This window comes from Plectropomus leopardus, chromosome 17, assembly GCF_026936395.1.
Source record: "Plectropomus leopardus strain MGB_pleo_1.0 chromosome 17, ASM2693639v1, whole genome shotgun sequence".
Classification (NCBI taxonomy): Eukaryota; Metazoa; Chordata; class Actinopteri; order Perciformes; family Serranidae; genus Plectropomus; species Plectropomus leopardus.
In genome coordinates this window covers 6,152,647-6,165,860 of record NC_142192.1, presented here as the reverse complement: position 1 = coordinate 6,165,860, position 13,214 = coordinate 6,152,647, and the positions used below count along the sequence as shown (strand labels likewise).

At 39.2% G+C, this 13,214-nt stretch overlaps 1 protein-coding gene across 2 annotated transcripts in view; it reads left to right on the top strand.

Annotated features, from left to right (window-relative positions):
* Positions 1–12,091, top strand: part of col22a1 (collagen, type XXII, alpha 1) — a 74,793-nt gene extending 62,702 nt beyond the window's left edge. For both annotated transcript variants that reach the window (XM_088090000.1, XM_088089999.1), the window contains 10 exons: positions 941–994; positions 1,171–1,224; positions 5,151–5,222; positions 5,321–5,356; positions 5,444–5,488; positions 6,204–6,383; positions 6,473–6,539; positions 6,622–6,804; positions 7,658–7,735; positions 7,831–12,091. In XM_088090000.1, coding sequence (XP_087946126.1) covers positions 941–994; positions 1,171–1,224; positions 5,151–5,222; positions 5,321–5,356; positions 5,444–5,488; positions 6,204–6,383; positions 6,473–6,539; positions 6,622–6,804; positions 7,658–7,735; positions 7,831–8,024 — 963 coding nt within the window. In that variant the 3' untranslated portion in view covers positions 8,025–12,091. The remainder of the gene's footprint in view (positions 1–940; positions 995–1,170; positions 1,225–5,150; positions 5,223–5,320; positions 5,357–5,443; positions 5,489–6,203; positions 6,384–6,472; positions 6,540–6,621; positions 6,805–7,657; positions 7,736–7,830) is intronic.
* The last annotated feature ends 1,123 nt before the right edge of the window (positions 12,092–13,214 follow it).

Genomic DNA, 13,214 nt, shown 5'->3' with positions numbered 1-13,214 from the left:
TACACATTAATGCATAACTACTTATAATCCAATAACATTGCATAAATCATTCTGAAATGGGAAATTCTGCATTAAGTACTTTGCATTAAGCATTATCAGTATAATTTGATGCCAATACTTGGGTACTTTTACTTAGTACATAAGATAAGTACATTTAAGATTTTGCACAGACGGAAAAAAGTGGTTTCAATCATATTAAAAAGAAAACAATAAATAGGATTTACTTTAAAATGCCTACCTTAGCTTTCCTTTATGTATTTTCTTCATAAACTTAATACTGATATACATGCCCCCACACAAATGTTTCCCTTCTCTATTAAAATCTTCCATGCCATTCTTTCTTGTGCAGCATTCCTTCCTGGCTCAGTCCCTCAGTTCCTGAGAATAATCATTGCTGCTGCCTGGAACTCATCCTCCATTGATTGATGGAGAGCAGATAAAACTCCAGAGATTTAAAAAACTGTTTTGGACAGAATGCAAAATGTCCAGCAGACCACAGAATATTTAATCACCACTATATTACACCAGAGCTCCATTTGCAGCCATGTAAAATGTGATATCTTTTGACATTGTATGGGAGTTTTTTTCGCCATTCACCAGATGACAAACTGAAATCCCCCTCACGCACACATTCAAAGACTGCAGCACTTTTATTCCTCCTGTTTGTCGGGCGGCAGGATGTAACACTTCCCCCTAAAAAACCTCTCTACCTAACTCATCCTGTGGCTGCTGGGCTCAGAGACAGTTCAGTGAGTGTTCTCACGTCTCCTGAAGTAAGAATATTTTCCACCTACGTACTCCTTCACAAAAAGAGAGGGAGTTCAAGTTGAGCTCACTTCTACAGAAGAGGTTTTCCAATGAAGATTAAAGTTTTTCTCAGCATGCCCTGAAGATTAGATCGATTAAGTTCCATTGTTCTCAACATTTTTTGTTTCGGCAGGGCTCTATGGGACCTCCAGGCCGTGAAGGGCTTAGCGGGCCGAGAGGAGAGCCGGTGAGTCATTTTCAATCGCTTGCAGAACTGTCTGACACAAACATAAGACAGACGCAGCACAGTGTCAAGCAGACAGATAGATATGGACATAAAGTGGCACTCAAGTCGTTTCTCTTGCTGTCTACTCCATCAGTTTTCTCATGCTGTCTTCCCTTTTTTTCTCTCTTGCATCCCAGGGCAAACAGGGTGAACCAGGGCCATCGGGAAAAGCCGGTCTCCCTGGAACTCCGGTGAGTAATGCTTTCCTACCAGGCTTGGTCAGTATGTAATATTTTATTCCTTCATACATTTATAAAATTTCACCGAGATAAACTGTATATGACGGTATGAGTGTGTGGTGCTAACCCCCCCCCCGTCCATGGATCTGCAGAAACAACCGAAAATACTATACTATGCATGACAGGCCAGTAGTTGGTGTGTAACTTTGTAATGACACACCATAGAAGAACACCATGCGCCTGCACATAAAGGCATTCTTCTACAGAGCGGTGAGTATAAACAAACAAGAAAACGATGGCGAATGCATGCAAAAGAATTGGCACCATTAATTGAAGCAGTAGAGTCAGCAGCACAAATGCAGCTCGGTAGTCTGCCATTGGCTATATGTATGTCTGAAGTGTAATGTGCACATGCAAAGTGTAGCCGTGACTTAACCTTTCTCACAGGATCTGCACATTGCCAGTTTACAAAGTGACAGAAGGGGCGTTTTCTAAAAATTAGACTCTGGAACCCGGTTTCAACAGTTTGTGTTTTCAGGCCCCAAAAACACTGTTGTCATGTGAATGAAGGACCAAACCGCAACAAAAGTTTACCGTTTCATGCAAGAACCGTGTAAATGGTCCCTAAATAATAATAATGCCCAAGCCCACTGTGCATAATCTGAAAATGCAATTTGTAACAGGCTCTTTGATAACAAACAATAGAAACACTTCGACATAATGCCTCAGTACAAACTGTGAGCCATATTCTTTGTTTCACAGAATGAACACATTTAATAGAGAGGTGCAAAGAGAAAAAGAAAATTTAAGGAAAAAGTAGCATTTTCAGAGCTAATAGAGCAAGCAGACACTGTACGTGGGATGCATAAGAAGGCGAGAGTAGGGTGTAAAGAATTTCCTAAAGAGATGAGCTGTCAGATCGGAAGAAATAGTGTCTTCCTCACCTGGGTGGGAACATCACTTTCCCTGGGTGAGCTGGGATTGAACGGAGTTGCACATGTTGCTGGAGAAAACTGATTGCAAAGTAATATCAGAGCACAGGAAACAGGTTGGAGTGGACCATCTCCTGGAAGCACAATGGCTATAATTCCCTCAGCAGGTTTGTGTGCCACGCAAAGGTTTTGAATTTCATAGGTGCATTCACGGATGAAAACCTACGCAGAGTCCCAGGTGACAATGATCTGAATCATCTTATGATGCAAAAATGCAGATGGAGTCGGAGTCATGTGGGGATTTGGAGGGCAGCGTGTATCAAAAAAAAAAAAAGAAAAGCTCAGGATGGGTATAAAAGTAGTCAATGTATTTACAAAGCCCCTTTACAGCTGGCATTAATATCATTTTATCCAGTGGTGTGGACTCGAGTCACATCATAACTTGGACTTCAGAAAGGCTTGTTTCACAAATTTAACAACTCTAGACTTAACTTGAAAAAATCAAAAATGACTTGTAACCAAACTGCAACCTCTGAGGCTGAAATATTAAACCTGTGCCAAAAACTGCAGTTCCTCTAATGGCCACAAGAGGCTGGCTCCAGAAAGGCCTCAATCCTCATAGACCTCCATGTTAAAATGCCCAATTATACATCAGAAATAAACATGTTTTAACATGTCTTAACCAGGGTTGAATCAACTGGTGGGTTGCTATGAGAACACCATCCCGATATTAATAATAACCACTGTACAAGTGCAATGCAAAGCGACGGCTAGCCAGTGGGATACACACATGCCCTATATTGATTGTGTGGCCAGACTGGATTACCACGAAAAAAGCTCTCAACTCACACAGAGGTAGCGTGACTTTATTCTCTGCTCAGGACGCCATTACTCCACTATATCTTTTCAAAGGAAAGTATAATACTATATTAACACTCTGAATGTTACAGAGAACATCTTTAAGGAGCTTCTGAAATATGAGCCTTGCACTTTACTGGCCAGGTAGCATGTCATTTCAAAGAGCTGTCACAGCCCTAATAAAAAAGCTTTTGGGGCCCTTGTACTCTATGTACTCTGACAATTTTGCTGAGCACACAGATGAGGTTAATTAAAACCAGCGAGGGTCCAGTGATTACTGAGTTTATAGGCTGACAGCGGAGATGAAGAGGAGGGAAGCAGGCAGAGGTCATCATGACAGATATAATACGCCCTATACAGTAGATAGAGATAGCAAGAGCGTGAGGAGAATTTTTAATTTGACATGTTGCCATCATTCACAACCAAACGTGTTGTGGGCAGAAATAGAAGGAGCTGCAAAGTAGTCAGTGGGTTGGAGGATGGTTTCTCGGGAGGAGGAATAACTGTTGCTAACTGGAGGGCAGACGTTATGCAGCCAGCTATCAGAGAGGAGTGGATGATATCAGTCAGCAGAGGGAGCAGATCAGCAGAAATAGCCTGCAGGAGGGATGAGGGCAGGAGCCAGATGCAGAAAGGTCACAGGAGAGAGTGTTTGAAGGTATTTAGAGGCAAAATCAGATATTTCTAAAAATGCTATCAGATGGCTAAATTTACCACACAGACAGAGGAGGGAGCAGCGAGTGTAAAGAAGCAGAGAGCTATTCAAGAATGTAAAGAAAGGTGAAAATGAGAAAGTGAAATACTGGGCCTCATGCAGCAACATTCTCTTGAATGTCTCTTATATTTTCTCTTAATTTTCTGGTAAGAGAAAATATAAGAGAAGTCAAATCCAGATGCACCAACTGCTCTTAAGCACCCAAATCAGCAATGATGAATCCCACTTCACCATAAGTCACCTATTAGCACTGGTAATACCGCCTGAACACTATAGTATAAGGGCAGGTTTAGTGCTGTGTGCAAAGACTCACATGACCAAGACCAGAGATATGACACCAAAAAAGTCTATAAAAAAGAACTTGCCATGTGGAGTTAATGTAGGCCTACTGTTAAATCAACTTAAACATAATCATGTAAATATGATTACAAGGAAATATAATATTAGTATTAAAGGTAAAAGTACACATGCAAAAAGGTTTAAATAAATGTAATAAATCAAAAATGATTAAAATAATTTAAAAAAATAATAAAAACAAACAATAAAAAGTCTTTTGCATGAAAAATGACTTACAAGATTTGAGAAATAGCTGCAAATTAATTTTCTAATGATCTGACTCATTGTTTCCACTGCACTTGTATATCTTCATATTTTTGGTTTGTGCACAAAAATCTTAATTTGTAAATTAGTTATAGTGGAGCAGAAGAAGAGAATAAAATGCTCAACAAAAATTAAAGTATCCTCTGATTTATAGTTAAATACAGTACTTGAGTAAATGTACTCAGTTAAGTTACGCCACTGGTCATTTGGAATCAATGCACCAAGTAAAGCAGTATTTCTTTAGCCCTGAAATGTGATAATCCAGTTATTATAATTCCCCTAATACTTCAACTAAATTTGATTAAATGATATTCATGCATTTTTAAATTTTTTGTCAAATATAAAACTTATTTGTCCTTGTGTTGGACAACAATTTGTGGACTCTGGACCACTTGTAAAATGTTCTCTTACCTAAGAGAAAAGCAAAAATAAGAAAACATTGATGAATCCCAAAAATCAATGGGTACTAACAAAATAAGAACAAATCCTAGATATGAGCAAAAATAAGAGAAAATGTGTTTGTATATTGTTTCCTGAGGCCCATTCTCTCAGTTCTGCAAACATGAATACATTTCTTGACTCTGTGGTTGCCACAGCCAGCTTGTCTTCAGGCCCGCACGTCCCCCTGTAAATATGAATTTTAATCTCTACAAGCTGGCATGTCCCGCTGCAAGATTGGTTTATGAGATTTTCATCCGCTGCATGTCGATAAGAACTGCAGCTAAATGTTAATCTATCTGAATCCTCAGTAATGAGCGAGGCTTTTAGAATACAAGTACAGTATGCCACATGTGTGCCATGTGATGAGCGGTCTTGTCTCTGCTGTCCCACAGGGTCTTAGAGGGGACAAGGGAGAGCCGGGCAACCCTGGATTACCGGGCTTTAGTGGGCCTAAAGGCCCAGCGGTGAGTGGGAGATTTGACACACTTTGATTCCGAGATTAATTTTAGCTCACAAATATGACCAGCTGTGTAATGTAACTTTGATCTTATTTTTTTTTCAGGGGCCTCCTGGTCCAAGCGGCCCCGAGGGAAAACAGGTAAACACTTGGTGAGACCACAATAATTAACATGATGCAACATATACAGAGTTCTTGCTAACATTCTGTGGTTTTGGTGTTTTGTAGGGGATGCCAGGCAGAGTCGGTGATCGTGGACTCAAAGGAGAAAAGGTGAGTATAAGAAATGGAAACAAATCCATTATTTAAACAGATATTATGGTAATATCAGACCGGATCAACTGACTGATACAACTGAGAGATGCAAATGTATCAAAACTTAGTCAAATGGCAGCAAACAGTCATCATACTCCAAATCTCTGATGTCCATAGATGTCCTCAACAGAAAACATATTAAAAAATGTGCTTCTCATAATTTCCTGTTTTGGCTCATAATTATCAGATTTAGACTCAGCAAACAGCCGCTTTACCCTTAGGGCCCGCTTTAATATTACACACACACGTATCCCTCTGCACACAAATTTTCAAAATCAAGCTTTAAAAAATGTTGACACACACAGACACATTGATATCATTTTCTACTTTCGTTGAGTTAACAATTTATACAACTCTGACTTGCATTTTGCTGCTGCTGAAATCCTTTGAAACAGTTACATAGTTTTAATTTATCCTCACTTTGGACTGATGTTTTGTTGCTTGGGTTAAAATTCAATTGTCATGTGGTTAATCTATGCATATGGAAAAAAAAACATTTCTTTGTATATTTTGTTGGATAAAAACAACTATATGAGAACTATAGATGGCAGTGGAAAAGAATTTAATACAGAAACTAACAATCTAGACGATTTATACCAATTTACAAAACTAATTTGGTTATGTTGAAGGTCGTTCAAGCTTGATCTTGTACAACTGCTGTCCTCTAATCCAGGGAGACGCGGGTACAAAGGGAGATAAAGGTCAAATAGGAGATCCAGGTATGCCTGGAAACCCTGGACCCCCTGGCAGAAAGGGCCACACGGGGATGATGGGCATGTCGGGACCACCAGGAGAAATGGGACCTCCTGGGCCACAAGGACCTTCAGGAAACCCCGGAGTCCCAGGCCAAAGGGTGAGTCAAAAAGAGGTCCTCAAAGATTTCAAATTAGGAACAGATGATATTAAATGAATGATTACTGATTAACGTTGTTTACGTCTCAGGGAGAGTCGGTATCACTGGAGCAGATGAGGCGGCTCATCCAGGAGGAGCTGGCAAAACAATTAGATGGTGAGAAGACATTTATTTAGTTTCTCGTCTTGCCTGTAGACCTCAGGGGAAATAATAACCACATCTTTTATTTTGTCTCCAGCCAAAATGGCTTACCTCATGGCTCAGCTCCAGCCAGCTCATGTGAAGAGTACAGCAGGCCGTCCAGGACCCCCGGGCCCTCCAGGTAAGGACGGCAGTACTGGACGACCTGGCCCCCCTGGAGAGCCTGGTATGCCTGGACAGAATGGAGGAGAAGGACCCAGGGGACCCATGGGCCCTAAAGGTAGGACAAACCCTCATAGAAGTGTTGTTTGTGTGTGTGTGTGTGTCCTTTTTGAGGTTTTCATTCCTGCACTATTTCTGCAGTGTTTACCATTTCCCAGTTCTCAAATCGGTTCAACTTGACGTCTCCAAAAGTATTTTATCACTGAAACCACTTTCTGTATTGGCAGAGACTAAAATCATTCATTGCATTTAAAGCTGACTTCAAACATTCCACATCGAATACTAGAGACCAGAGAGAAAATTTTGTGCCAAAATTGGAAATTTTAACTTGGAAAGTAACCTCTTGCATCTTTAAAAATACATCTGAGGGATGTTTGACATAAATTCAAAGGGGGAAAAGGTAACGCCTGAAAACTTACTCCATGCCAAACAAGTTTAATGAAGACAACGTTTCGATCCTGGATCTTCGTCAGGCCGAAAAGATGAAACCACACGTATATTTATACGTAATGCACAACAATAGGCTGATGATCTCTATGGTGGCAGGTGTTGTTAACACTCTGAATTACTAAGGACAATAAAACAATTGATGATCAACAATTGAATAAATATATAGAAAATACATAGAAAAAGTACACAAGGAAAGATAAACAGTGATATCAAGTCCTTTGCACAAAATATCAATAGATAAAAACATTGTATCAAGATTCTTTATACTGAAATTTATCTTTAAATCAAAATAGTGGTTTAGATGGTAAACCACACATAGCCGCATTTACACCAAGCAGTATAAATGCGGCTCATGTGTCATCCATTTCAACAAACAGCGATGGTTGTTCAGAGTTGTTGAATAATAATGATAAAGGCTGAATATATGCAGTAATCATATATTATTTTCCCCTTTCTTCCAGGTGAGAGAGGATCCAAAGGAGATAAGGGGGAACCGGGTATTGGCGAAAGAGGAGAGCAAGGACCCGCTGGCCCGATAGGTAACAACAATTCTATTACTGACTGCCTTCATCCATCATCATTAGGTTGGTTTCACTCAATCTGGAGTCTCTAATTATTCCTCTCACTACTACAGGTCCAGCTGGTCTGCCTGGTTACGGTAAAGACGGAAGCCCGGGACAAGCCGGAGCCCAGGGAGAGCCAGGAAACCCTGGCCCCCACGGTCAGCCCGGACCTCCAGGTCCTCCTGGCCAATGTGACCCCACCCAGTGTGCCTACTACGCCAGCCTGGCTCAGAGACCCCACACCAAAAATGTCAAGGGGACTTAAGAGACACAAAGAGCTTGAAGTCCAGCTGTATTTATGAACTTGGTCTGAGTCAAGAACATTTCTTTTAACCTCAAGTACGGAGGGCTGAAGCAATATGTGCTGCCGGTCAGATTCTTTGTTTTGTTTGTTTTTTTTGGTAAGAAGCTTGGGATGGATGGGAATGAAGCATCGAGGGACTATTTTGGATTAAATATGGGGTAAAGTGGGCAGCTAAAGAGTTTTTTTTTTTCCTCACTCGCATGCTTCCTGTAAAATATATAGGGAGAAAACAAAGGATGATGCAACTCCCTCCTCTCAACCCCCCCCCCCCCCACCGTCGGGAGGGAAGATTTGGGAGTCTGATATCGTATCATGTCATCAGTAATTATCTCAAAAGTTTGGCTAGGCGTTTTCTCGCAGGAATATGTCTCCACCACAGGCTTTTCGCCTCACACCATTTTGCATCAATTATTCGCAGCCCGCACCGTCCAACCAAGCAATACCTGTCAGTTACCGCTCACTAAATTGATCTCTTGCTAGAGATCCTCTGCGAGTCTATTGGTAATTACTCAGTCAGGGGAATTATCTGTTTTATTGTCATTGATGGGAAATGGGGAGGACAGACAGTGTGAGGAACAGTCTCAGATACCAATAGTGATTTTGTGTAGGAGTGTTAATGAGTTAGTGTGGCGAGTGATGAATGACCACTTTTGTTCGCTGCTTGCCTCCGAGCTGGTGGCGGTGTACTTGTGTCGCCTTGTTTCGGAGAGCACTGGCACCCCAAAAGCAGGAAGAGAAATAACTTTTAGGAGAAAAAACAATCCCCTTTCAACAAATTTTACTCAATTTACAATTACTCAAACACATCTGATTTATTTAAAGAGATTTTATCCTGGGAATAGACTGGAGGCAGCAGAAATCACCTCTCTGTCAAAACTCTTAAATTAGAGTCTTGGCAATGTTGTTGCAAGCTTTTGGACGGATTTTAAAACTTTTATTCCAAAATTCAGTCTATTTGCCTAACATGGAAACCCACGCTTTCAATCATTTTGATTGAATTTGTTTCAGTTAACCCTAAAACCTAAGCAAACTGGCTTGATTTCTTTCAAAAACATGAGAAGAAGGCAATGAGCAATAAGTAAAGAAATGACACAAATTAGAGAAATAAAGGAGAAATAAAAAAAGTACAAGACAATTCACAGAAAATTATTTTTAAAAAAGAGTAGTATGAAGACAGTATGCAATGGAAATGACCAAAGATAGTAGTTACAAAATTTTTAACTTTATTCTAGATTTGTAATTATGATAATTATTAAGTTTTTCATTTGTCCAGAGACATTTCTTCCTCCCTTTTTTCTTTTTTCTTTAGGCATTTTCCCTCAGCTTTTTAAAAATAATTTTCTATATATACAAATTCCTTGCAAATTTTGGAACACTATTTACCAAGTTGCCCACTGCCTTTTTTCCATGTCTTAAAAAAATAAGGCTAATTTGTTTAGGGTTCAAAGGTTCAAATACTTGTGAAAGGCATCTGAAAGCAGCACAAGGAAAGCTGTGTTGCTCCAGATTTCAAAGGATTAAAGGTGGATATCTAATCTCAAAATGAAAGCCATTTGCATTTGCTTGAAAATCTGTCCAAAAACACCAAGAACATGACATGCATGCATAATTCATACATACCATGTAATGATTTGTTCCATGCTCACCCACAGAATACCCATTAAACCCACAAAGACAGAAGTCAAGATGGGAAGAAATGTTAGATTTGTACTTTTATGTTTAATGAAGTGGCTGTGGCCATTCTCTGTTTGAGGTGTGCATATGCTTGGGGCAGTAAACAGTTTTGAGGAGGTGGTATAATTGCAGCCTTTGTTCACCTGTCTTGAAAAGCCTCTTGTTTCGCACCGCTCTCTCCAAATGTGTCACTTCCTTTCAGTTCGGTGAGGCTTATTAAGTGCCTACGCTGTGGCAGGGCCCCGGGCAGCTCTGAAAAGACATTGCCTTTCTTATTTGTCCCCTGGAACCTAAAATTGGAGAGTTGCTTCCCTGCATCTTGATGACCACTCCATTGTGTTAACCGTTTGAAAGATGTTTCGCCTTACGTCCCTCATGGACCAATTACACCTCTCCCCAACCTCAGACGTGCTGCTGGTCATCTAGAACTTTTTAAATAGACTTCACAAAGAGTATTGCGTATGTCTTCCTTTCAAAAACATGAAGAAATGCATCAATAGACACCAGGGAAAAAAGGAAGTAGTAGTTTTCAAAAAATCTAATGAGGGTTTGAGACATACAATATGACCCACAGGTCATTTTATCTCTATATGGGCCAGTCATACGTACCATCTTTTGCTCAGGTTACTTAACAGAAAGTCATTCATGAGGAATGTGAAGTTGTGGCTGTGAAACAACTTAGTTTTGTAGATGGTAGTAAAGAAGCTTTTAGTTTGACCAATATTTCTCAGCTTCTTTGGAAGCAGGAGTCATTTCATTGTGTTAAAGCCAGGCTAAGTGAGTTTTGTTAAAAGAAATAATTCATTCTTCAAATGAAAAGTTGAATTCAAAAGTAATAAAATACACCTTGTGTAAATTGGTACATTCAGCGGTTGTGTTGGCATAGGCTTGCTTGTTCCAATTTGACCAGTAGCTTATAGTGGCTTATATAGAATGTTGCAGGAGTGACATTTATTTGTAGGCTAGCCCAAAAGTTAGCGTTGTCTTGGTTCCCTTGTCAAAAAGCTAATAGAATGTTTCTATTGGATTTTAGATAATTGTAGAAAAAAAGCTCTGTGGCACACAGAAGTTTTCTGTGTTTTCAGTCACTAGAAGTAAAATGCTACCGTTAGGCTAAACAGACTATACTACGGCCACATAACTGTTCATCAATTTTGTCCCCTAAACAACGACATAAAGCCACATTAGGTGTGATGATGTTCTGTAGTCTCTTGTTTGCAGGCTCTTGTTTAGTCATTTGCTAGCAACTGGCTTTTTTTCAGACACTTAAAAGCTTCAAAATACATGAGTGAGACATTTACTGACATATTTTACCAAAGCTCGTGTTATTCAGAAACCTTATTTCAGGCATATAACTAAAAAAAAACAAAAAACCCCATTGACTTTCAAGTCGAGGGAACCAGGAGTGCTAAAAAGCTAACTCTCAGGACTCATTCCTGCACCGTTTTATTATTAATTAAACATTTATTTTACCATAATTTTGTTTTTTTCCCCCTTATGTGTACATATTACATATTACAGGTTACATGGAGTTCAACAACCATATCAAGGTGTTATTTTTCTGAAAGACAGTTGGCTAACTGGTAAAGGTTGAAGGTTTGGCATTCAGCAGACTAGACCTACTGGCTTGCATTAATAATAAAAATGGCTAACCAGCAAACTAGTTGCTAACATTACTTAGCCCATACTGTAAATGTAGAACCTCTACGATTTGACTCAACAAGTGAGATTGTTTTGCCTTCAGAGCAGCTCTGTTCATGAGAAATATCCATATATCAAACTAAAGCTATGTCGGAAAATGTTGGAGCTACATCCTTTTTTCAAAGTGGTAGACAGCAGCTTTAAGTGCAATGATGTTCAAATTTACAGTAGGTTCAGAAGCTAATTTGGTCCCAAATGTGTGCTTGGAATAAAAGACCTGCTCTGTCAATGATAAATACCATTTAATGTATCTGTTAGCTAATCTTTTTGTCAGTGATTTATTATTGATCAGTCAAACCGTATCAGTATTGCCCTTTCTTGGTTTTGTAAATGCTTGGTACAGTTACCAATAGGCTCTGTGTTATAGGGTGGGATGTAAAGGTGCTGCACACAGCTTTAAATTTTGTAATACATATAAGCCAAATATCTTTCATTTTCAAATTAGCTGTTTGTGCTAATTGAACTTTTTTTAAGTTATACTGATAAATTATTTACGTTTTGTTTTAACGCATTAACTAAAATTAATTTCCCTTGTTTTATTTTTCCCCTGATGAATTGGTGCTAAGATATTTAAATTAGTAGCATATTGTAAGTATTGGAAAGACACATGTACTGTACTGTATAATAAAGACGGGAAAGGATTCATTTTGTAATACACGCTTTGCTTTGTTTTTTTTTTCAATGCTTGTCTCACATCTGCTTAGCTCTGTCACTATACATTAAAATCCATCATGTGTAATATCTGTATGATGAATATGTAAACCTATCACCAGTCTTTTGCTGAAACATATTTTGAACCTTGTGCACCCCTTTTACTAATGCACACAACTTCCACTGGCTTCGAGCCATGATAAGATCTATTAAATCAAAGGGACGTCCTTGGGATGGCTGCTATGCTAACTCTTTTCAGCAGCTCGGTAAAGGTCATATTTGATCTGTGAATGTATTTGTGCTGTGCAGACAGAGGTAGGGATGATGTTGACTGTCTTTTTGTAACCAGGCAACAGTGAAACGCCCTGCTGAATCCAGATTATATCCATAACAACCCAGGGACCTCGTTTTCATTACAAAGCCATTTTACTGTAGAGGGGCTGTGGAATCTCATTGATCTACCACCTTGCCGCGCGCATACCAATCTACTTAATTCTCTTTATTATGCTGTAAAATAATGTGACTCACTGCCACTTGCATAATTTTGAATTTTAATACTGAAAGCTGCAGCAGCTTTGAGACAGTTTATGTTCCATTAAATGGGACAAGGCCAAAGCCACAGAGTCAAATAGGGGGGACCAAATCTGCTGGGGGATCTAGAGGAGGATTTATTGATAGTGCCGTTACCATTTCTTAATGTCCTAACTGTGTGAATGTAACTTAGCCAATATTCTGACAAGAATTTAGCATAACACTAGGAGATGTTAAACATTCACAAAATTAGGATTTTCACTACACTTGACAAAAACTATCACAACTGACAGTGATATAGACCACGTCCTGCTTCTTCAACAGGGGTCTGTGGGGATTATCGCAAGGGTCCACAGATTAAATGCAGGAGTTTTAATTCATGATTGTTGTGGGGTTTTTTTGTTTGGTTTTCAAAGATTAAAATATGCCTTTAAAAAACATTACTTTTAATCAATGAGATAAAGCAACCTAAAAAAATATATTTAATTGATAGTACACATAGGCCAACTGTTACCCACGAGCTAGCTCATGCTAAATCATTGAGTAGTATCCAAAATGGTGAAGTTACCTACTTAGTTAACATTTACATACTAC